Source organism: Phaseolus vulgaris, chromosome 5 (assembly GCF_051622355.1).
Source record: "Phaseolus vulgaris cultivar YP4 chromosome 5, ASM5162235v1, whole genome shotgun sequence".
NCBI lineage: Eukaryota > Viridiplantae > Streptophyta > Magnoliopsida > Fabales > Fabaceae > Phaseolus > Phaseolus vulgaris.
In genome coordinates, this window is record NC_143502.1 from 42,706,121 (window position 1) to 42,730,000 (window position 23,880).

Sequence of the window (23,880 nt, forward strand, 5' to 3'; positions counted from 1 at the left end):
GTAATGTTCCTGAAAAGCAATAGTCATCTGTGTTTGAGTGCAAATCAATTAATATAATTGTAAAATAAATTAAATAAAAGGAATTAGTAAAATTTAGTTGAGAGATTAAATAGTAGCATATTTATGTTTTAGAATACAATAAATTATCTTATGTTGGTTTATTGAAATACATGATCTACAATGATTTGTTTACTTAATCAGACAAGATGTCATTTATTTAGTTTATTTGTTATTTTTTATTAATAAACTATGAAATAACTTCACATGATATAAAATTCGATGCCAAGGTGGTGCCATGTTGCTCACCTTCTATAAGAACACCAAGTTCACATCTGTTCAAAGCATGTCAACTTTATGCCAATTATACAGCATGTGTCTCCTAATAAAATTATGGTTTAACGTTGTCTCTAAACTCTCTCTCTCTTTGTATTATATTTGTATTATATATATATATATATATATGTATTTATTCAACAACAAAAAATTGAGAAAAAGTATGATACCATCTGAAAATTTATTTTATACATAATTAAATTCTATGACATCAAGGTGAAAGTTGTTTTTTTTTTTACTTTTATGTTTTTTCATTTTGGAGCTTTATCAAAGATGAGACTTAGATTATTGCAATATTTTATTAATTTTGGACCTTATCAATTTTAACCTGCAACTTATTTTTTTTATATTAAAAAATTTAGAATAATAAATATAATTCAAAACTAAAAAATATATTTCAGAAAATTGAAAATATATTTATGATAAAAATTTTCCGAATTCAAAAATGTATTCTAAAAATCCCAATTTAAAATATTTTTAAAAAAAGTTTTGAAAGTAATTTTTAATCACGTCCTTTTTTTTATTTAAGATTATTTTTATCATAACATTTTTGTCATTTAAAATAACAGATTAGATTGATAAGATGCAGGGAGAATTTGTCTAAATTATTTTTTTTCCCCATAGACCTCCCCTATCTAATATTATTGTCCTTGATATCTAAATAATGTTATAGATGAATACTCTTAATAATAACTTTATACCATTTTAGAATATGAATTTAATGACTAATTTAACTTTAGAACATTGGTTTTGTAAATAACTTTATACCATTTTAGGATATGAATTTAATGACTAATTTAACTTTATAATATTGGTTTTGTAAAGATGAATTAATTTAAAAACCCGCTATTAAATTAATCTAATAGAATGCGATTCCCTACATTTTTTTTTAAACTTTTTTATTAATTTTATAATTAATCTAGAAATGCTATTGAAGTTGAATTTTGAAGTGGAGAATGATGATCCATGTTCTTATTATGCTTCTTATCCGAACAAGTTGGAGGAAGTGGCCAACTTGTAGAGACTTTTGTCTTAAAATAAAGTTCAAATAAGACATTCTTTTATTGGCTTCAATGAAAAGGAAACTATTTTATTGGAGTAAACATCTCAATCAATAAACCAAAGTGCCAAAAAGTCTTAATGAGTCTATCTCATAACTCCAAAAAGTGAAGACTTCCTACATCAATCTTATATAATTATTCAATGTAAATTTATTTATGATGTATTGACTCTATATTATTATGGTTATATAAATAACATAAAAGACTATCTATTAGAGAATATTTAGTAATATTAAGATTATTTAAATTGTTTATCGTCTTTTAGATAGTTTATTTTCTTTCTCTTGTATTATTTTTTTTTTCTTAATTGATTTAACAATTTTTTTTATTACTTTTCATTTTCTCTGTATATAAAATATGTTAAATTCTATTATGCATATAATATATATGTTAATTATTTATGTGTAGAATAGTCTATATCTTATATTACAATCCAATTGTTTTTCTTTCGTTCTTATTTTCATGTTTTTCTTATGATTGTTGAGCGAACTTACCAATTGATCTTGTTTGTGTGTACAATGAAAAGAAAGTGAAGAAAAACTAGGTTTGAAAACATGACCATTAAGAATGGTATTGAAAAAAATTCTTGTGAGGTCGACTTTGACTTTGGGATTATGAAGAATTAAGATAAAAATTATTCTGATATAATAAGATGTACTCATACAGTAAAAGTGGGACAAACGTGTCAAATTTTTTGTCTCAAAAAGGAAAAGAATGACAAATCATAAAGTCATAAACATCATAAAAATTATAAAAAGAATGTTTATAGTATTAAGAACCTGAAAGAACAATCTTTAAATATTACATGATTTAGTAATGATCTTGCATGCATTTGCAACTAGTTAGACAAGAAAGGTGAAATTGTGACATCCGAAGTTGAGACATGTAAATAAAAGAGTTTCGGTGGAGCTCGGCAAGTTGAACATGCTAAGAGGTAATAAAATGAAAGAGTTGTAGTTTTGTGATCAATTGAACTTTGAAAGTCTCATAAATTAGTTTGAGATTGATAAACATGTTGCAGATCTTTGGGGTCCAATACAAGTTTGGATTCATGGTAGAGAGACTTATTTCCTCATTATCATAAACTATTATTTGTGAAGGGTGTGAATTGATACTTTAAAAAGTAAGACTAAGACCTTTTAAAGGTTTAAGGAGTAACATACCATGATCTCGATAATCAATAGATAACTAAATTGAAATACTTAGAATTGGACAATGAATTGAGGTTTGGATAATAATAATTTAATGAGTTTTGCAAAAAAAATTACATAAGACGCATAAGATAATCATAGTTATACCTCAACAAAATAGTTTTGATATGAGAATGAACAAAAATATTATATTTTACTTTGAGTTGGTCCTGCCTAAGTCCTTTTGGGGAGAAGCTGCAAACATTAAAGTCTATATATAAATAAGAGTTTATCGTCTACTCTAAAGTTTAAGATTCACAAAGAGGTATGAAGTAGAAAGTCAACGATAATTTATGTTGAGATTTACGCATATAAAAAATGATAAATTAAAAGTACAAATAAAAAATTGTATCTTCATTGAATACATTAAAGGAGTAAAAAGATATAAGTTATGGAGATTTGAACCTAAGGAAGCAAGATGTTTAGACGATACAAGATTAAGATGTTTCATAAGTAATAATTTTATAATATATGGTTTAAAAAAACTATAAAAAATGTAATTAAGTTTATGATGAGAAATAATGTAAGTTAGAGATTTTAATAAATATAAAAGGAGACAAATAATTAAGAAAAATAATAATTATATAATAAAAAAGTTTTTTTCAAATGAAATAAAATTAAAGACAATAATATGAATAAATTAAATATATGAATATACAATAGATGAAGTAAAATAAATATAAAAATTTCTTCTCTTACCATATATGACGACAAAATATCATAATCCAATGCCATATCTGGTGAAAGGAGAATATTTCTGCTCTTAATAAAAGTAGGTTTAAAAATAATTGAGAAGTCATTCCTATTGTAGTTATAATTCTCTTATATCATTACAAAAAAGGATCCATTATAAGATGTTTAATTATAATTAATAAGATAGAGACTATTACATAAAACTAATTAACTTTGTTAATCAAACATCATGATGGTTGAAGAGTCTTGTACGCAACACTCATCTCAACTGCGAAAGCGATAGATTTAATGGGAACTCATAGAAGCTCCACCCTCAACCCAAGTTCAATTCGGGGTTACAACATCTCTTTTATTTTATAAAATTCAAATTCAATTGTTTTGGTGTAAGAGTTGAGTTCTAAGAGGATTCCTCTTTCTCCTTGATTTTCAATATCTATTAAATGGGAAGCGGTCGTATTGATTTTTAATATCTATTAAACGGGATATTTGCAGAAAACACTTCAATACTCAATTCAACAAATATGTGATACTCATTTTTTTATAGATAATTACGTATTTATTTCTTAAGATATGCACTATTTATATTGAATTTTAATAATGAATTAAACTGTATTTAAAACTATATAATTTTTTTTATTAAATCATATTAAAGGATTAAATTGTATTTAAGACCATATTTATAATTAATTATTTAATTTTTAATTATGGACTAACTTTGTTAATCTTAATCGAATATAACTGATCTTGAACTATCGATCGGTCAATGATCCGATTAACATGTGTTAATTAACTTTGTTAATCTTAATCGAACGTCTGATTAACATGTGTTTCGATTTTATTTAACTTCTAATTATAAATTAATTTTGTTAATCTTAATCGAATGTAACTAATCTTGAACTTGATCAATGATCCCGATTAACATGTGTTTTAATCTTATTTAAAATCTAATTACAAATTAACTTTGTTAACCTTAATCGAACGTAACTAATCATAAACTTAAACTATCGATCGTCCCAATGATCCAATTATCGATCGATTAACATGTGTTTCAATCTTATTTAACTTCTAATTAAAAATTAACTTTGTTAACCTTAATCGAACATAACTAATCTTAAACTTTAACTATCAATGACCCGATCAATGAAACTATCAATGACCCAATTAATGTGTTTCGACTATATTCGATATATTCGATCGATCAGACGTTGGGATAGGAGCCGAGACGTTATATCGTTCGGTCCCAAACATCAATATTTACTACAATTTTACAGTTTACAATTTTCTTTAAATTATAAAGAAAATGGCAATGAAGAAGTGTAGAAAAGCTATTAATTTGAGGATTCGAGAAATGTACAATGAACTCCATAAAAGCTAAAGTTGAACTAAAAAGATGAAGCCTTTGAGAGGTAAGGAAAGCAACTAAAGAAAACAAAAATGTTGCTTCATAATGTATTTACACAAACTCACCCAAACAAAACCTAAGCCACTAAATTTCCAAAATACAACTAGATTGCAAATGCCCAGTGTATTCTTCCGGGCTCACAACCTTGGCCCAAGCCCCATTCTTCAGATCCAGCACAAAGCCCATATGCGGTTCCCCAAACCCACTCGACCCAATAACAAACATGCTCCCTTCCCACACTCCCACGCTCGCAACGTTCCGAATCTCACTCGGCACCTTCGCCACCTTCCGCCACGTCTCTCCCTGCAACACCACCACGTCGCCGCCGCGGCACATGTACATTTCCCCTTCCTTACCATCCCCACCGTCCACGCATGTTCGAGGACACGCGGCCGCATCCAAGAACTCCTCCTCCAACGGGCCCCACTTCCACGAGGCCACGTCGAAGACCTCCGCGCTCCGCTCGAACCGCCCCTGCATCTCCGTGCAGTAGCCACCCACGACGCGGAGCGCGCCGCGGCGGAACACGGCCTTGCACTCGTCGCGCTCGCGCGACATCTCCGGCAGCGGGACCCACACGTCGCTCGCCACGTCGTACGCAAGCGCTGACTTCAGCGCGTTCTTCTCCTCGTCGTGCCCGCCTGCTACGTACACCGTATGATCCTGATCAGACGCGCACGCGAAAAACGTCCTGGGCCCACCCGGCATGTCGGCCCCACGCCGCCACTTGGCCGACAGAAAGTTGTAGATAAAAACCGAATTCGACGCTTTCCACGAATCCGGGTCCCACCCGCCCATAACGACAAGCTCGTACCCGACACCCGCTATCTGACAGAACATGGGTAACCCGGAAGCGAGTTCGGGTCCCAAGGGCAACTCGCTCCACAGACCCGTTTCCGGTTCGAACACGCTCAGCCGATAAACCGGATTCGCAGAGGCCTTCGCAAGCAAGCCGGTTCGTGCCTTTTCGGATTCTATTTTGGATTGAACCGTGACAAGGATTTTCTGTGCGTGTTTTGTGGTTCTCCTCCGCCGGTGAAACTCCGGCGAGTGAATCTCGGAGCTCCACCCTTTGCATACGGATGCCACCGCCGCGAATTGCTCGTACGGAACCCTAATCAAACAGTCTCGGGCAACGTCCTCTGGTAGACCTGAAATCAACTCCATGGTAAAACAGTACAGAAGCAAATACGAAAGACGATTCTGGTTTTATTATTGAATCAGAGAAATCCCATTAACAGCAACACGATTCAGAAATCGCAGAGAGAAAAGGGCGAAAAGTTTGAGTGAGGGTTTATGGAATTTGAAAAAAGAGAGAATCTTGAAGTTTGAAAGAGAGTGAGTGTGGAGAAGCGTTCGAGAGAGAGAGAGCATTTTATAGCAATCACAATGGGCCGCACATGGTCTTCCAGATAAGTTTTTCTGATTTTTAGATTTCTGAACACAAAATATAAATTTAAATATAAAAAAACGGTGGGTCTTCTAGAAGCTTTTCAGAAACCGGCAACTTGCAACCGGACTAGGGGTTAATATTGAAAGCAACCGTGCTCATCTTTTCTTCTTCCAACCACAACCATCAGATCTTGCTTTTTCTGATCAACACAAAAATAATCATCCATTCCAAAATTTTATTTTATTTTTATTGCAATAACAATTCATGTGTACCTCGGTTACTTGTCTTTTTCCACTCTCCATGCATGTCCATTCAAATATTATGCAACACACATTTTTATATTTTACTATTTTTATATTATTCTTCTGCACCACTTTTAAATTGTCCTTTTCGAGCTCGTCTAATTAGTGTCAGAAAATCATTTTCCAATTTTAAAATATATTTCTGGGAATAAAATAGCAAGCAAATCATGGGTGTTCTAGAAGGTTTTAACCGGCAACTGGCAAAAGGATAAAAGTAGGAGTGAGGTGAGCATTGAATGAAAGCAACAATCTTGTTAAATAAACCCCATTGACTTGATAAGTTTCGTAATCCCAACCAAACTATTTAAAACAACTTTGATTAATCTCGTTGTCGGTTTTTTTTTACTTTAAATATGAAATTAATTTATTGCTTTTATTCATTTTTTAAATTTGAATTTATTTAATTATTTGATGAGCTATTTTAACTTTTACATTAATGTATTTTGTAATTTAGAATGTCATTTCCCCTCTTGCTTTAATTTTCTGTTGTTCATTTATTTTGATCTTTCATAATATTATCGGTGTCACTAAATGTCTTAAATTTGGTTACATTTAGGATAAAATTTAATAATATGTGTAAAAAGATGTAAAGAAAAATAATATATTAAATGAAATAGTTAATTATTGAATGAAAGTTAGTTATTAGTTTCCATTAATTGGTGGAGGTCTCAGCCCTCGGTCAGTGCTAACTGACCAGATTCATTAATTCTAATAGAAGATTAATAAAATTAAACAGTGATTAAACATTAGGTAATATGTTTTTAATTATGATCCAAAACTCTAATTCGACCTAATAACAAATGATTCATAGTAATCATATAAATAGTCACGAGTTCTGAGAAAAATAAATAAATCATCATCACACATTAAATGTGTCAAGTATCGAATACCAAAATCTTACTTTAGCATAATAGTGTATTTTGCACGTATCATCTAAATTAGAAGTTTCCAAATAAGAGAATAACAAGAACAAAATAAAAAATCATTTAACAAAAGACAATAAAAAAGAAAGATAATCGTCATCTCACTCCCGATCCGAGAATAAAAGTCTGTAATTTATTTTTTATCATCATCAGTGTACTATTCAAATAAAAATGAAATGTTCTTAAACCTATAAAATATAATATGCATTAAATATATATGAATTTGTTGCAACATGGCCCAATTCCTCGAGTTTAATTATATTTTTAAGGTGTAATTACCACATAATTTTTCACTCTAAACCTTGGGCTTTATACGTGGATGACAAGACTTCCGTTGACTAAGTTTATCATATGGGTTGAACTAATGTTGTATTTTATATAATAAATAAAAACTTTCTACTCAAATACTTTATTCTAAATTATGGAAATTAAATTAAAAAAATCAGTCCAAATATAATTTCACTTTAAATACAGATGAATTTAATCCATGCACATTCTAGAAAGCAAGCATAGTCTTGTCACCGAAATCAGCTTTTGCTTATCTTTATTTAATCCACAGAAAATTTGTAAAAAAACAAATTAAAAAAGACATCGAATAATTTTGAGCTGAATTAATTGGAAAAAAATTCGTATATAATACCATAAGATAATAACACTACATGATAAGTGATGTTATTCAATAGCATTTTAAATTTTATTTTGGTAGTTTATATTTTCCTAAATACATTATAAAATATTAAAATAAAATTATAAAAAAACTTTATTCACAGCATCTAATATAAATTTGTTCTAAAATGATTTTATTTAAAATGAAACAAAAAAATTACAAAAATAAAATGGAATTATTTACTATAAATATTACTATCTTTTTTTTCAGTAGAGTGGTATCCTTTTTCTGTCGGTGCCTATAAACAAACATTACAATAATACATTTATGCAAGAGGGTTACTTTCAAGTCATACCAAATTTTCTCATATTAATTGCACTAATCAATATTAAGATTATAAGATTATGAGAAGAATTGCAATATGAACTTACCAAATTCAACAACACTTTGATTAGTTTTTTTTTTTTTAGCAATTAGTAAATATAGGATCTCGAAGTTTTATTTTAATAATATCAAGGTAACTAATGTGTTTTATTATTAAATTTTGTTACCATAAAGGATTTTAGTCGAGAAGATTTTAACAAGATATTCATTAGTAAAAAACCTTACATTCATATTACGTTATTCTTTGTTTACTTATTTTTAAGGTTAAATAAGAAAAATACGACAACATTTTCAATTAAGATTAAATTCATGAGTAAAAAAAAGTCTAAAACAATATATACAATATGTAAACGTTATCAATCAAAGTCGAATTCATCTAAAAAAAATTCATACCAAGAACGACATAAAAAAAAAGGAGATGAGACCTAGAGAACTATTGAAGTTTTCGTTTTTTTCATTTTTTGAGTAGGTTGTTAGGGTTTCATTGGGATCCTTCTCACCTTCGTGCTACTCTTTCGACTCTCGGTCTCGGATGAATGTCAAATGGAGGAGGTACCTACAGAAGACACTCTAACGCTCAAGTTAGTAAAGAGGGTATTCGACACTCGGATAGGTGTACAGTAATAATGACGTACCTTATTCCTTGGAATGTGTGTTATTTCTATTATTTTAATAAGTTTACCTCATTAAGTCTGATTAGTGGGGTAGAACACACTTATAGTTATATAACCTAATTCTTAATGGTAGTTTAGCTTCACTAACCTTGATTTGAGCGTTAATGGTTTAATGTGTCAGTCGGCGTGATCGTCCGTGGTGTCTCGATCAGTTCGATTAGAATGACCAAGACACGTTACATGTCGATCGACCATGCATATCGGTCGGCTATGCTAGTACAAATATTATTTATACTATATTTGATGTATTTATAGTTTTTAATGGACTTTTATATTAATAAATTTAAATTAAACATCTTTCTCTAAATATAATATTATTTATTATTTGTAATCATGTTATGGAGAAAGTAGTAAATTTGATGTAAGAATTAAAATGAGATTTGTTTATATATAAGAATAAAAATGTGTGGAGCGTAAAATAAGGGTTACAAAAAAGTCTTGGGAAATGAGATTGATGCATTGAAAAGGAAAGTGGGGCCCACTTATGAGATAAGAGCAAAGGGAATGAAGCAAGATTTGAGGCCAAACAAAAATCCAAATTCAAAGAAAAATGCTCTCATATCATATATCACTATCACTCTTCTCATTCTCATTATTGCATTTTCTTTCTCTTCTACAAACTTTGCATACTTTTCTTTCTCTTATCTTTCTTCCAATGTTTTTAGCACACATCACTACCCTTTTTTTTAACGAAAACCATAGAATTTTTAGTACCAATTTTTAAAAAAATATGATTTATAACTTTTTATATTAGGAATTGATTTTAAACTGATTTAATTTTAAAAAATGATATTGTATTGAAATTTTATTTTATTTTTTTAATATAAATTAGAACTAAATATCTCAAATATAAGTTTAAATGTATGTGAGTGATAACATAATAAATCCAATAAACACAGTTAGGATAGACTTTGATTAAGAAATAAATTTGAGTTTAACTTAATTTTATAAAATTAAATTATAATAACATTTATCTCACTTGTATAATTTAATTTTAGTTTTATTTATAATTGATGTAAAATATTTAATTTTCTAGAATAATATTATCTAAATTTAACATGTTTCGTGAATTTATTAAAATCAAATCTTAAATTATTTACATTTGATGTGTAAATCTAAATCTAATTTATCTATATAAAATTAGTTCAATATAACATGAGGTTTGCACTAATTTATGTATTATAATTTGTTTTTATTTTTAATTGATATATGATTTTCAATATATTTATGTCACAGTGAAAACATCAAACTAGAATAGTGGAGACCTTAACTATAATATACTATATTACGAGTGATTCTCATACCATATTAAATAGGAAAATCTAAACTTAATTCAATCTAGTAAACTAAAATTTCCACTCATATATTATAATTTGGATCAATTTGAAAACTCAACACATGTATTTTTTATTTTTATTCTTTTATCACTTATTTGATTGACATAGAAAAAATACAGTAAATAATTTAATTCCAATACTTTTATAAAAAAAAATAATATTTTGACGAAAGAATAATAAGAAATTTGAAAGATATAAAATGAACTAAAGTTGTAGGCCAAGAAATATAAATTTGTAGGCCATTTTAGTTGCATTTAACTGATTATACCACTCTCTAGAGTGTTAATTTGAATGAAATTGGTAACTGGTGTTCCTGGATTTGAATGAAAAGGACAGAATGGAATTCTTGCTTGGCCTTGGGTTCAAAACTTGATGAAGTTATTTTTGTTTTTTTATTTTTCTAATAAAATTTAAGTTTAACTAAATTTTAAAAAACAGATTTATAAAATAAAATTTATATTTATTTATAAAAAATAAAATATCCTAATTTTTAATGGATGTGTATTATGTAGCACAAACACTAATACCACACAAAAACAAAGATACGCAAAAACACATATTTATATATTATATAATTATAAATTATATAAATTGACAATAAAAATTTATGTGCAAGTATGTTCCAGATTATCTTTTGGAGCATAAAGATGTTTTTTATGATTGGTTCACAAGTATTTGTTTCTTATTTTTATAATTATAATAATAATTTATACACTAGTTTAAATTTATAAAATTAATATATTTTTCTATTTTAAAATGGTATTAGAATCATACTATAATTATCAAAAATCTAACAAATATTTTTTGAATTAAACACTTTATATATATCTTATATATATCATACGAGTGTCGATATATGATACAGGATAGTGTTCGATGCAGACCACTAAATAGGAGTGTGTGAGGTGTGTATGATTTTTAACAGTTTCTCACATTGGATACTTTTTTTATTTATGCATTGGACCCAGTTGTGTAATTTCTAAAGTTTTCCCTTTTGAAGATGAAAGCTTCATAGTTTCACCGACAAACGGAGTGAAATCTGATCTTGAGCTTCAATCAACATTTTGAACTGAAGTTTCTTCGTTTCACGTCGTATTTCAAAGACATTAATTTAGCAAATGAACATTTATGGTTAATGTACCTGTATGGATATCGGGGAATGAGTAATGTTTATCCACGTCGATACAAGGTGTCTGCTCAACTCTCCGAAGGTCTCGACCATTCGGTCGGTCGGCCCCGCCCAGTACCAGTACCGGTACTCTATCCAAATTTAAGTCGTGACCAACATCGCCAACCACCAGTTTCTGGCCATGTTACTGCAAAAGCCAAAATAGATACCCCAGGTTAATAACAAAAACGCAATGATGTACCCTAGCTTTAAGTTTTTGAGTTAAGTGGGTAAATAATTAACTGATTCAGCCTCGGAACGCGTAAAACTTACGTACAAGGAACTAAATTCATTAAATACTCCAAAACTATTTTTAAAATAAAATTGTAAGCTCATGGATCTCATTGTATATAATAAATTAATCAATTTTCAATTCATGTATTTAACATAATAATATTATTATGATAGCATAAATCTAGCTATATAATAAAATTTAGGTCATGAGTTTGGTTTCACGGTATACAATAAATAGGTCGTCTTTTATGTATCCAACGTAATATTTTAATAACACAAATTAAGGAATCTTGATTAATTAACTTTAATTATTCAAGATAAAATCATGATTATATAAATGAAAAGATTATGATTTTGTCCATATCTGATAACACTTTAAAAAAACGATTATCTTATACACATCAATGATGAAAAATACACTTATTTATTATCACCTTTAATATTCTAGAGAAATAAATAGTCATACATGATTTTAATTTAGTAAAAATATTTATTTAAAAAGGAATACAGAGTTAAAATTATAAGTGTATAGATTATAATTTGATATATAAGATTTTACATAATTTACTGAATTAATTTTTTTTATACATATTATATTTAATTAATTATTTTAAAATGATTTTTTTTACAAAAATTTGATTCCATGCATTTATGTTGATTATATAGTTAAGGTAGTCTAATGTTATACGTTGATGTTTCTTTGTAAACATAAATTACTATGATTTTATCACTTAGAATGAATAAAGAAAATAATAATTATATTTTATAATAATATTTATTTAAGATATTTTTGTTAAAAAATTAATCTTAATTAAAGATTAAGATATTTTATAATATATAAATAAATATAAATATGTACTGGGACGACCGATTCATTCAGTGAGTTGATCAGTAACTCAACCAATCAACCACAATGAAAAGGTCACATGACGACACGTGACCAACCGACCCATGACGACGAACTATGGATTGACCAAGTCAGCATGGTTAATCCACAATTAAGAGTTGTTTAACACAACCCTAAACATAAACCAACCTCCTAATCCGACCACCAACGAAAGTAATATAAATAGTACAAATTCCAAGAACCAGGTACGTCATTATCTACAGTACTCTGACACCCTAACTGACTTGAACGTTAGAGTATCTTCTACAGGTACCATCTCACCTTGTGATACCAGACGACCGAGAGGAAGAAGAAGAAGCAAGAAGCTTATTAGAGTGACAACGACTAACCAAAGGGAGTAGAAGAACAATCATTCTCTAGACCCCAACACCCGTTCGAGAACAAAATATGATCTCATAGATCAATTTTATAAGTTTGAGTTAGACTTAAACACCACTTCTTAATCATTTTAAAAGTAAAAATTATATTATTGTATAATTTCAATTTTTTTTTCAAGCAGGTGGTGGAGTAAATAATGATACTCACAACTTTTGTATGGTGAGTTAATTAAAATCTTGTTGATATTAGTTCTGAATCCAAAGCTTTGTTATGCAGTAAAATTGAATCACAGAAGTTGAACAGAACATTCTTCATGAAAAGTTTAAGAAACACCTTCATAGATACATATTCATACAGTGTTCACTAACAAAAGATAAGAACAAAATTGATGAAAGGTGATGGAGATGGTAATTGCAAAGAGAAAAGTCCTTAATTATTTGAAACAATTATTACACTCACACCCCAAAGTGCAAGTTATGTGGAAAGAACAGTTCAAAAGGTGAAAAGTTCAAAGCAAGAGGGCCAAAGATGTGACAATAGGTAGAGCCAGGGATGGAGAATTTTATGTACAAACATTGCACTTCTTATCATAAGAAAATTAAATTTGAGATATATCACAATATATATATATATATATATATATATAATATTTTAATATTTACTCTTTTTCTCTTCTTTCTTCTTAGTCAAGTTTTCTTTTTTTATTAAACTCTTATCCAGAAAACACTGGTAAAAAAATATTCCAACATTCAAAAAAAATTTAGTACTTGATGTAATTAATGTAAGTAACATATTTTTTTCAAAAATTATAATTATTTATATATTTATCACGAGTTTATTATTATTGAATAAAATTAATGTATAAATGATGATTAAAACATATTACTTACTAACTGTTTTTATACTATTTAGATTCATGATTTTTTTAAACTTTAATACTTTTTAAATATTTCAGTTGATCAAAATTAAATATCAATTTTTTTATGTCTCGTCCAATTTTATTTTTTAATTTGGAGGTGATGGAAAAAAAATAGTAGATGATATGAATTATTGAGATTTGTGAGATCCTATGAGCAGCATTCTTCTAGAAGCATTGCTGTCATGTGACCACCATACTCATTCCAAATCAGCCATGACATTAACATTATCATGAGTCACCACCACCTTTCCTTCTAGAAGCATTTCTCTCATGTGATTCATCATGGCCCCATGCTACATTTTTTTAACAGAAAAAACCCAACACTATTGCATCTACTCAAAATAACACCACATTCAGGTTCTTGGGATCCACTTTCATATTTTACATTAGTACTTTTTTTATCTTGTGTCAATAGTTTTCACTTTTAAATTTGTTTTACAAGATTTATAGTAAATTTTTATTTACTATTGTGAGAGTTGAAAGGAAGATTTATTTATGTGTAAAATTATTTGATTTTTTTTTTATTGAATATGTATCGTCAATTGATATCATGACGTGTCTCAGAGACACACGTTGACGTGTCTCAGTTTATTTGGTCGAGCTGGTCGACGCACCACGCACGGTCAGGTCGACCGACACATATAATCATTAACACTCAAATCAAGGTTAGTGAAACTAAACTATCATTAAGAATTAGGTAATGCAATCCTAAGTGTGATCCATTCCATTAATCAGGCCCAATAAAGTAAGCTCAATAAAATAATATAAATAGCACACATTCCAATGAGAAAAGTACGTCATTTATTACTATGTACCTACCTGATTGTCGATCATCCGGTTTATTGACTTGAGCGTCGGAGTGCCTTCTGCAGGTACCCCCCATTCGGTATTCACCCAAGACCGAGAGCCAAAGACACGAAGGCGAGAAGGATCCCAACCAAGCACCTAGCAACCTGCCCGACCGAAGGAGAAAGACGAAGATTTCAATAATTCTCTAGGTCTCATCTCCCTAACAGGAACACAATAGTTATCTGTTTCACCTGAAATTTGTTACGTTTTACCTAAATTTCTATTGGTACTCTAACATATAATTTCAGCAAAACTTGATTTTTTTTTCAGTTGAATGCTCAAAGACTATCCTCTTTCTTTCTAGATTTTTGAAATTTAATCCACAATTTCTAATTTTTTTTCCAAAACTTATATTACATTAAAAATTCCAAAAACTTAATCTTAATTAGTCAGTTCACTATCCCAGCTCAGAAATTAATAGTAAGAGAAGTTATAGTACTTGACATATGAGTTATCAGTGTCTACTCTTAAACCTCAATCATTTATTGTTGTGCATTTTGAGAAAAAAAAATGATTTAAAGAGACAATAATTCTATGCCTTCGATCACATTGAATGTGTGGTCACCTTTCACCAAATAATTATTTTTAGTAGAGAGAGTGTCATGGACAACATTTAGGTATAAAAATATATTAAATTAGAGGCAGAATTAGCAGCACATGCAGGAGGCAGTGAAGGTGATAGCGTGATAATTGAAGCATGTCTTTTTTTTATATTTTGGGTATTATAATACAACTCTTCTTAAAGTTAGGCCAATGCATCCAATGTAACACACAATGTGTAATGTATACGTTGCACATTAATTACTATTTTAAATCTAACCAAATGGATAAATATATAAATAAATTTGGTATTTTTACATAGGTTTCAATAAAACATTAAAATATAATAAAATGTGGATTTTAAGTTTAATTTAATCTTATCAAATTTGTTCATAAGAAAAAATTTGCACTATGAAATGTCACTACAAGAAAATCATGAAATAGAAATTATTTTTTAGAGATAAAAAAAATAATTAGTTGTTATAATGATAAATTTGAAATCATTTTATAGACTAAAAAAATATTAGTTTCTATTATTATTAAACGGATTCTAAATTTGTATTTAATTAGCAACCAATGTTTTTGCTACCAAATTTAGAAACTAAGTAATTGGTAGTTAAAACCTTGGTAGCTAATTAGATACCAATTTATAAATCATTTAACATTAATAGAAACTAATTTAGAAACCATTTTTTTTTAGTTTCTAAAATGATCTTTAATTAGTTATTATAACAACTAATTATTTTTTGTCTCTAAATTTAATTTCTATTTCATGTTTTTAGTGTATGTGGGATCACCCTTCACATAGAGACCTGCAAAATCTGTGTGAAACTGTATCACTAAGATAAACTTTATATGATTTCCATGTCATATTAAGAAGTGAACTTTAAACTTAATCAATTTTATAAAACTGACTCTTGTATAGAATTATATTACTAAAATAAACTCAAAGAACTATATTACTAAAATAAACTCAATAGGATTCTGATACTATAGAAAGTAAACTTTAAGTCAAATCAACCTTATAAAATAGGTTATGTGGGAAACTATATTCTTATATATTTTATTATTTTATTGAAAATATTTTGTAAGTATAATAAATCTTATAAAACTGACCTACGACTTTATCGCAGTGGATTCTATCACGATAAACTCTACTATAATGAATTCTATAGACTCTCCTGTGATGAAGTCAATCAACTCATAAATTAAAATTTACATCCATTTAAAATGTTATTCTTTCTAATTAAGATGCGATTTCAACATAAGTTAACAGTAAATTTCATGTAGCTTTGTTTTTATTATCTATATTGTTCAAAAAGTTATTGTGTATCCAAAACAGTACACGTCATCAATGTTTTACACTTTAACAAGTGCTTTTGCCAAAGAACAAAAACCAAAGAACTTTTATGAGTGCATGGAGTATTATTCACAGAGTGAGCAGAAAAGTTGATTTTGAGAGGTTGAAAAAATGCACTGAAATGGTCTCAATTTTCATGTGATTGAACAATTTATCTGACTTAGAATAATTCTAGAATGAGTTAGAAGCTATTGATGTTGAAAACAGACCACTTTTCAACCTCATTTTACTTTTCAGTTTGATTAGTAAGTTTCTGGACTCATTATATCGCAATATAAAATTATTAAAATGTACTCAAATTGGTTACGTTTAGTTATTATTCCAGATTAGTATGGATCAAATTCAAGTCTATTTCTCTGTGTTTTAATGTCTTTTTTTTTTTTTGTCAAAATTGAAATTTCATGTCAATAATGAGTGTAATGAAAGTTGAAAAACTTAATTACGATTAAAAGTTAATACTAAGAACGCTTAAATAAATTACACTTCAATTTTCTCCTATTAGCAACAGTATTTAATTCAATCAACTAAAATATTTCTCTTTTGCTTACAAGATAATACCAAATGAGAATATTTTCCATCTAAAATAAAGAAAGAAAATATTTGTTTATACAATAAAATTAATTCTTATTTTCGATGATGAATGATGTATATTAATATCATCATATAAAAAAGTAAAATGATTTTATTACAAGGGGAGAACATTGAAATTATTATTAAATCAAATTATAAAAAAATAAGATCGAAAGATCAAATGACTTTTTAGTTAGTGATAGTATTTAAAAACAATAATTAATACACTCAAATTATTTAATTCCTTCATGTTTTCTATTAAAAAAAGTTACAATTTATCTGACTTAGAATAATTCTAGAATGAGTTAGAAGTGATTGATGTTGAAAACAGACCACTTTTCATTATTTAATTCCTTCATGTTTTCTATTAAAAAAAGTTACAGTTCATCACATACTAACATTTTTTTTTTCATTTTTTAGATTAATATTTGATTTCTCTTTAATATTTTTTATTACAAAAATAGTCACGTTTTGGACAAATTATATTTCTATAGTTTTAATATTTTATCAACAGTTATTACTATTTTAAAATTTATAAATAATTACATTTATATAAAACACAGCCTAATATCTTTGTTTTATATAAATTTAAATATAAATTATTTAATACATAAAAAGCATTTATTAACTTTTGAGAATGTGGGAAGCTAAATTATGAACCAATTGAAATTGAAATTCATTTACTGCTTAAGTTTTGAAAAGTGAACCAATTCATTATCTTGTTTGACTTTTTAAGGCTAATATGCAAAACTGAATCAATACGCCACCTACTTTTACCGTTACTCTCACTTCATTATACAGGAATTTCTCTTAATTTATATACTCTGTTTGATCCTTTAGATTCAATATAATAAAACAAATTCAGTTCCACTGTTATTTCCCCTTTATTTTATATGAATTTCTCTTACTTTTATGAATCCCCAAATAAAAATAGTGGAACAGTTATCTCTCCTAACTCCACTAAGTAACATAACAAGGATTACTTTTAAGTGCATGAACTAATTTAGTTTTTTAACTTAAACAAAATTCCCTTTTTTTTCTATTGGTACTAGCTAAGAAGACTTAGATTAATTTATGAGTAAATAACAACATAAGGGACTTAACACAATTAATTAGTCACTTTAGTTGTCTTGTCACTTTACTGACTATAGCTACAGACAATACAGTACAATAGCACTGAATAATCCACGCCAGTGATGTGATAAGAATCGATGTTACAGAAAACAAATCTGAGGAACTTATTTTATATTCAATATAGAGATGCCAACTCGAAAAGCTCTTTGTGTAGATCTGATACATAGGACTTCACTTTCATAGTCGGTTTTCCATCAGTTCCTGGAGACATGCACTTCACCCCAATGACAGTAGCCAAACCTGCAAACATGGCAAAGTACAATTCTCTTAATCCTGTGTCCATAATAAAGAACTTCACAATCAAAAGTTAAACTTGAGAAAACGGAAGAAACTCCCACTTAAATGGTAGAATTTAAGCTACTATTATTACCCTTCAACCAAAAGTTATCATTAAGGAAAAATAGTTGTTATATAACAGTGTGGTCAACAATGACTGATAGAGCAAAATGATTTTACTTACTTTGGTGTACGCGGCCATACACCGGTCTTTCCCCTTTCCAGTATTCCAATGGCCTTGTCCTGATCCTGGTGCTTCTCCTTAATCCATCATTCCATGATGTACCGGAAGCTGGGAACAAAGATAAATTATTTTCACAACAAAAGGAGTTCTTGAAAATAAATGGATGAGATAAATGACAAGTAGAAACCTGCAAGGCTCTTGCGTTTCGAAACGTTTTTTTTCGCACGAGATTTAACTCTCTTTTTTTGATTTTTAACAGGCTCCATAGAATCGTCTGTCTTTTCCTGTATCAGAAGTCACACAGTCAATTCTTTAAAAACCAACTAGCCGTAAAATTTTGAGATGGTGATTAATCAGACTTGTGTGGAATCATGCCAGGGAAGCTAATCCAAAACTAGTTTAATAAAATAGTAATACAGAAACCAATTTTAAACACGAATATTTGTAAATTTCTAATTATAATTCAATTCTGCACCATCTGTTTACTATCTGAATTGTATGGTTAACTTAATTTTACCTTTTTCTAGTAGGATAGTCAGGAAACTGAAAGTGCATCGATAATTAAGTATGGCTGCCTTCCACCAAGTGATCTAACAAATTACGTTTTATCACATTCAAAGTATGGTAATTATTCCTACAATAATTTTTTTACCACACGTATTAACAATTTACTGATCCTCTATCTCTCTATCACATTATGCATCTGTTCTCTTCTTTATGTCATTTATAAATAATAAAAAATATTGAATAAATTAGTTGTATTACTATAATTTTTCTGTGTACAGCACCTTGATTGTTCCCATATCAATTTTCACCATTTAAATTGCTGATATATGATAAAATGATTGAATTATGGCACAAGTAATTTAAACATTGAGACACGTACAATATGGGCTTGATCTTCAGTGGGATTTGATTGATCATCTTCTGATCTGCTGGCTCGTTTATCCACAGCACTGGCTTCATATCCAGCAGGATCGGATTGATCAGCTAAGGCAAACCACAACAGAGTTAGTATGTATCATAAAAGGTACATTAAGGCTAGTTTAAAGAAATATTTTCGGCTGATTTCATAGATCAAGGGCAACTTAAGAGGAGAGTTCAAGACACTGTTACATGAATCAATGGGAGGGGTAAACTACAACGATCAGGTCATTTTCATTGAGATATTCCGTAAATATATGTTTTGGCAGAGTATTTTCGGGCTTTGCATTCAGTAAAAGTATAAGCTCCTCCAAATAGCCTCTACAGAATCACTATTTTCAGGGATTATGTTCATTAAAAAATCTACATTTGATAATAAAAGCTCTTCTATGACTGTGCTTAGCCTGCCCTCAGCTCTAAACTTCTTTTAAGGAGAAGACAAAACATTTAAGTAGTCTTATATTGCACGTTCTGGAAACTCCCGTGTTGGTTTCTGTTACATTTACGGTAAATGGTAAGAAAGATATAAAATTTACTACGAAATGATCAAATACAACTGCACTCTGAGCAGAGATCAGGAACATGACATCATAGCTTCAGCCTTCAGGTCAGAGAGGCATTAATGCATGCGCACAATTTACTCAGAGATGCAGGTTGAAAGAACTCTCTGTATAGCCTTTTAGCAAAGATGCATATCCTAAGCCAACAGATTTTCAATGCAATAAACTAGCCTTGCATATGACAGTGGTGCCCATGTACACACCAAATGCCACTGTTCTTTTTTCTTTTATTTTGGTAATCATGCAAAATGAAGCATTTTGCAGGGAAATACATTCTGAACGTGTTTAGGCATTCTGCTTTCAGTTATTTATTCTGAATATAACTCAGAAGCAGGTGAATATATACATACCTGGTGGACTGACCACGTTGAGATTTGTATCATCAGTTGGAATGGAAGTTGTAAATGTCTGCATATTTCCTGCCTGTGTCAATCAGAACACAAAAGATTGATTAAGATTTTCATTGTTACAACTCTGCAAAAGCCAACAACTTAATTTATGACACTAATTTTTTTCAAATGAAACATACTTTGTCCTTGGATTGACAGGATTCATTTGCCTCAATATTGAACCTGTCCTCAGCGTCATCCATAACCCTTTCACCCATACCACTGCTTTCAACATTTATGTATGTGTCCAATACTGTACTTGGCTTGATAACAGCAACAACATCTTCAACCATCTGTGCATCAATATCCAAACTGTCCTCAATGTCATCCATAACCCTTTCGCCCATATCCCTGCCTCCAACATCTACATCCATGTGAACAAGAGGTTCATATGAATCAACATTATCATCAAACCTGAGTTCCCTTGAATTATCCATAATGGACTTTTGAGGAGCACTTGTACAATTTCTGGCAGTGTCCTCGGCCAAACTTGTCCTACCAACTGCAGTTATATCTTCAATTGAGGACACAATCAGATCATTTGATGACTTCTCATAACTCTCCTCCTTGGAAATATCAGAAGCATGGGTGCAATTTATGTCTGTGTCTAAAACTGTACTTGTCTTGCCAACAGCAACAACATCTTCAATCATGTTTGGCTCAATATTCGACCTGTCTTCTGTGCCATCCATAACCCTTTTTCCCATACCAATGCCTCCAACATCTATGTCAAAATGAAGTTCACTTGAGTCAATATCAACATCGAACCTAGGTTCCCTTGAATTACCTTCCATGGACGTACGAGAAGTACTGGTACCATTAGTGACAGTGTTCTTAGCCTCACTTCTCCTAGAATTGTCTTCCTTTGGAATTTCAGACGTATTGGTGTAATTTCTATCTGTGTCAAAAACCGTACTGGTCTTACCAACTGCAACAACAGGTTCAATCATGCGAGCATTCAATTCATTCGGCCTCCCAGAAACAAGATTGGGTTCTGAATTATCCTTACTGATTTCATCAAGTGAAAAAGAATCCAGTGATTGCCTTGACCTTGAAATGTGCTTCTGCAGTGACAAAATTGAAGCAAATGGACTTCTTGGAGGGGTGGGTGAAGATAACTGCTGCACAGTGAACTGTTCAGACTTTTTAAGAGGTGTCTTCTTATTCGTAGTTATTCCTTTCAACAAATTATCTATGTCCGATAAAGCCTTCCTTGGCTTTGACTTGTTGCCTTGCAATGACTTGTTCCTTTGCAATGATTTCAGATCAGTCACTTGACTATCTGGGAAGATCGGAAAAGAAAATTTATCTACAGCTACGGGTTTGATCTGTAACCTCTTCTGCAAAAGACTAATTGCCCCATCCCCCTCTAGATCCTCAGAATTGCAAGAAAGCAATCCATCCAACAACTCATCAAACTCGTTCCCTTTAATGGCAGATGAATCTGGAGCAAAAATACATAATCAGTGCGTTTGAAGTATTGAAAAAAAAGGAGAAGTAAAAGCTCACTGAATAGTCCGATTTTAGAAGGACAAAAATCAGGCCTGCCAGCACACTCATATAGTAGAATAGGGTAGCATTCACTCACCCATTACTTCTTTTTCCGAGGATATCATATAGGCTTCATCTACGTCAATTTTCTCAGCCAGGGGATCAAGAGTCTGAGACCCAAGCGCATCCTGGGAGGACAGAACACTTTCAGAGGTTTCTCGGGGATAACGATGCTTGTATCTGATTGGCCTGGCCAATATGACATTAAGCTCGAGTTAAACAACAGATAAAAGAAATACAAACATCACAGAGAACACAATTTAGACTGAGTATCGTAGTATTATGAGAGGGTACAATTGATCATTCCGCAAAAGCCCAGGTCGACGTTGTCGTGGTCTAGTGGACAAGCTATCTTGATCAGACTCAAACGAGGCACCACCCAGCTGCTTCTGTATCTCCCTTTTAGCATCTAGCCATCAAATGCAAACCCAATAAGACAAGAACAAGCCTCGAAGAACTAAATCTCGTTCACATGAAGATAAACAAGAAACAAACAGAAACTTACTCTCCAACCGTTCATGGGCCAAGAAGAATTCCGCCGGATCTTTCAAGCTATCAAGGTCCAAAGCTGGAAGCAAACTCTCAACAGAGGGCCTGTAACAAAAATCCAAGTCAACAAAAACAAATCAAACGGAAAAAACATTAACAGATAGAGTGGTGGTCCGGGCTATAAGCATCACTTTTTAGTAGGCTTCATAGAAAAGCGTGGACGTTTGAGCCCCAACCCAGGTCTCTGTTCCCGACGAAATTCTCCATCCTCTCCTGCATCATTTGTTGTTTGAGAAATTGAGTCTTGAAAAATCTCAGAGTCGAACAGATTAGGGTCATCTTCCAAAGCAAGCTTGGCCTCCTGCACCAGTTTCGCGGGACTTCGCAAGGCCTGTGCAAACACGGAAGCATGAAATGGAAGGCAGTGCTAGAATTAAAGCTAAACGCAAGTGAACTAGTTTGAAACGATAGAAGAGGAAAAAGGGTTACGATAAGAGCTCACCATGGATTTGAGGTGAGAGTGGATGGTGTGAAGGTCTAAGTCTGAGTTGTAGGGTTGGGAAGGTGGAAGAGACGGCGAAGTGAAGAGGGAAATTCCCCAATAATTGGCGAGAGGATCCACTAATGCATCACCTTCTGCATCCATCAAGCATTGGTTTCGGAGAATCGAACAACCAAAACCCTAGGTTCGTGTTTTGGTTTTTTCTTTCTATTCAAAATTTGAAAGCTAACGGTGAGCGGGGAGTATAAAAAAATATATAATAAATAAAAAACGTGGACGGCAGGATTCGAACCTGCGCGGGCAAAGCCCACATGATTTCTAGTCATGCCCGATAACCACTCCGGCACGTCCACATTTTTATTTATAATTCCACAAAGAAACTTTAAATCATAATATTCTCTTATGCTATGTATCTCTACACCCAACAAATGGCTTCTTACCTTTCATATTTTATAAAGATACCGTTTTACTCTTTTTAAAAATAACTTTCAAATTACTTTTTTTAAAAAATATTTATAGAACATTCTTTCCAAAACAAATTTTATGAATTCTGAATTTAACATTCTAAAATTAAAAAAAAATCATTGTTTGTTTTTCGAATTTTTTATTTTGGAAATACACTTTGCTTACAAGAACTTTTATTCTGGAAATACTTTTTACTTACGAAATTTTTATTTTGGAATCACTCAAAATTATTAAGGATAATT

General features: G+C 30.4%; 2 protein-coding genes and 1 non-coding gene across 3 annotated transcripts; all 3 read right to left on the minus strand.

The window, feature by feature from the left end:
* Window positions 1-4,592: 4,592 nt before the first annotated feature.
* LOC137835977 (Galactose oxidase/kelch repeat superfamily protein) lies at window positions 4,593-6,343 on the minus strand. The gene has a single exon (XM_068644765.2). The coding sequence runs from the start codon at window positions 5,844-5,846 to the stop codon at window positions 4,764-4,766; it is 1,083 nt and encodes a 360-aa protein (XP_068500866.2). The 5' UTR covers window positions 5,847-6,343; the 3' UTR covers window positions 4,593-4,763.
* Window positions 6,344-18,226: 11,883 nt separating this feature from the next.
* Window positions 18,227-23,414, minus strand: LOC137835978 (centromere protein C). Its single transcript, XM_068644767.2, has 11 exons — window positions 23,174-23,414; window positions 22,863-23,062; window positions 22,688-22,776; window positions 22,477-22,591; window positions 22,220-22,371; window positions 20,772-22,075; window positions 20,593-20,665; window positions 19,645-19,748; window positions 18,946-19,042; window positions 18,759-18,866; window positions 18,227-18,538 (listed from the first exon to the last, which is right to left on the minus strand). Exons 1-11 carry the CDS (start codon window positions 23,315-23,317, stop codon window positions 18,414-18,416), a joined length of 2,511 nt encoding a protein of 836 aa, XP_068500868.2. The 5' UTR covers window positions 23,318-23,414; the 3' UTR covers window positions 18,227-18,413.
* Window positions 23,415-23,444: 30 nt separating this feature from the next.
* On the minus strand, window positions 23,445-23,526 carry TRNAS-AGA (transfer RNA serine (anticodon AGA)). The gene has a single exon. It is a non-coding gene; the product is annotated as a tRNA-Ser (tRNA).
* Window positions 23,527-23,880: the final 354 nt, after the last annotated feature.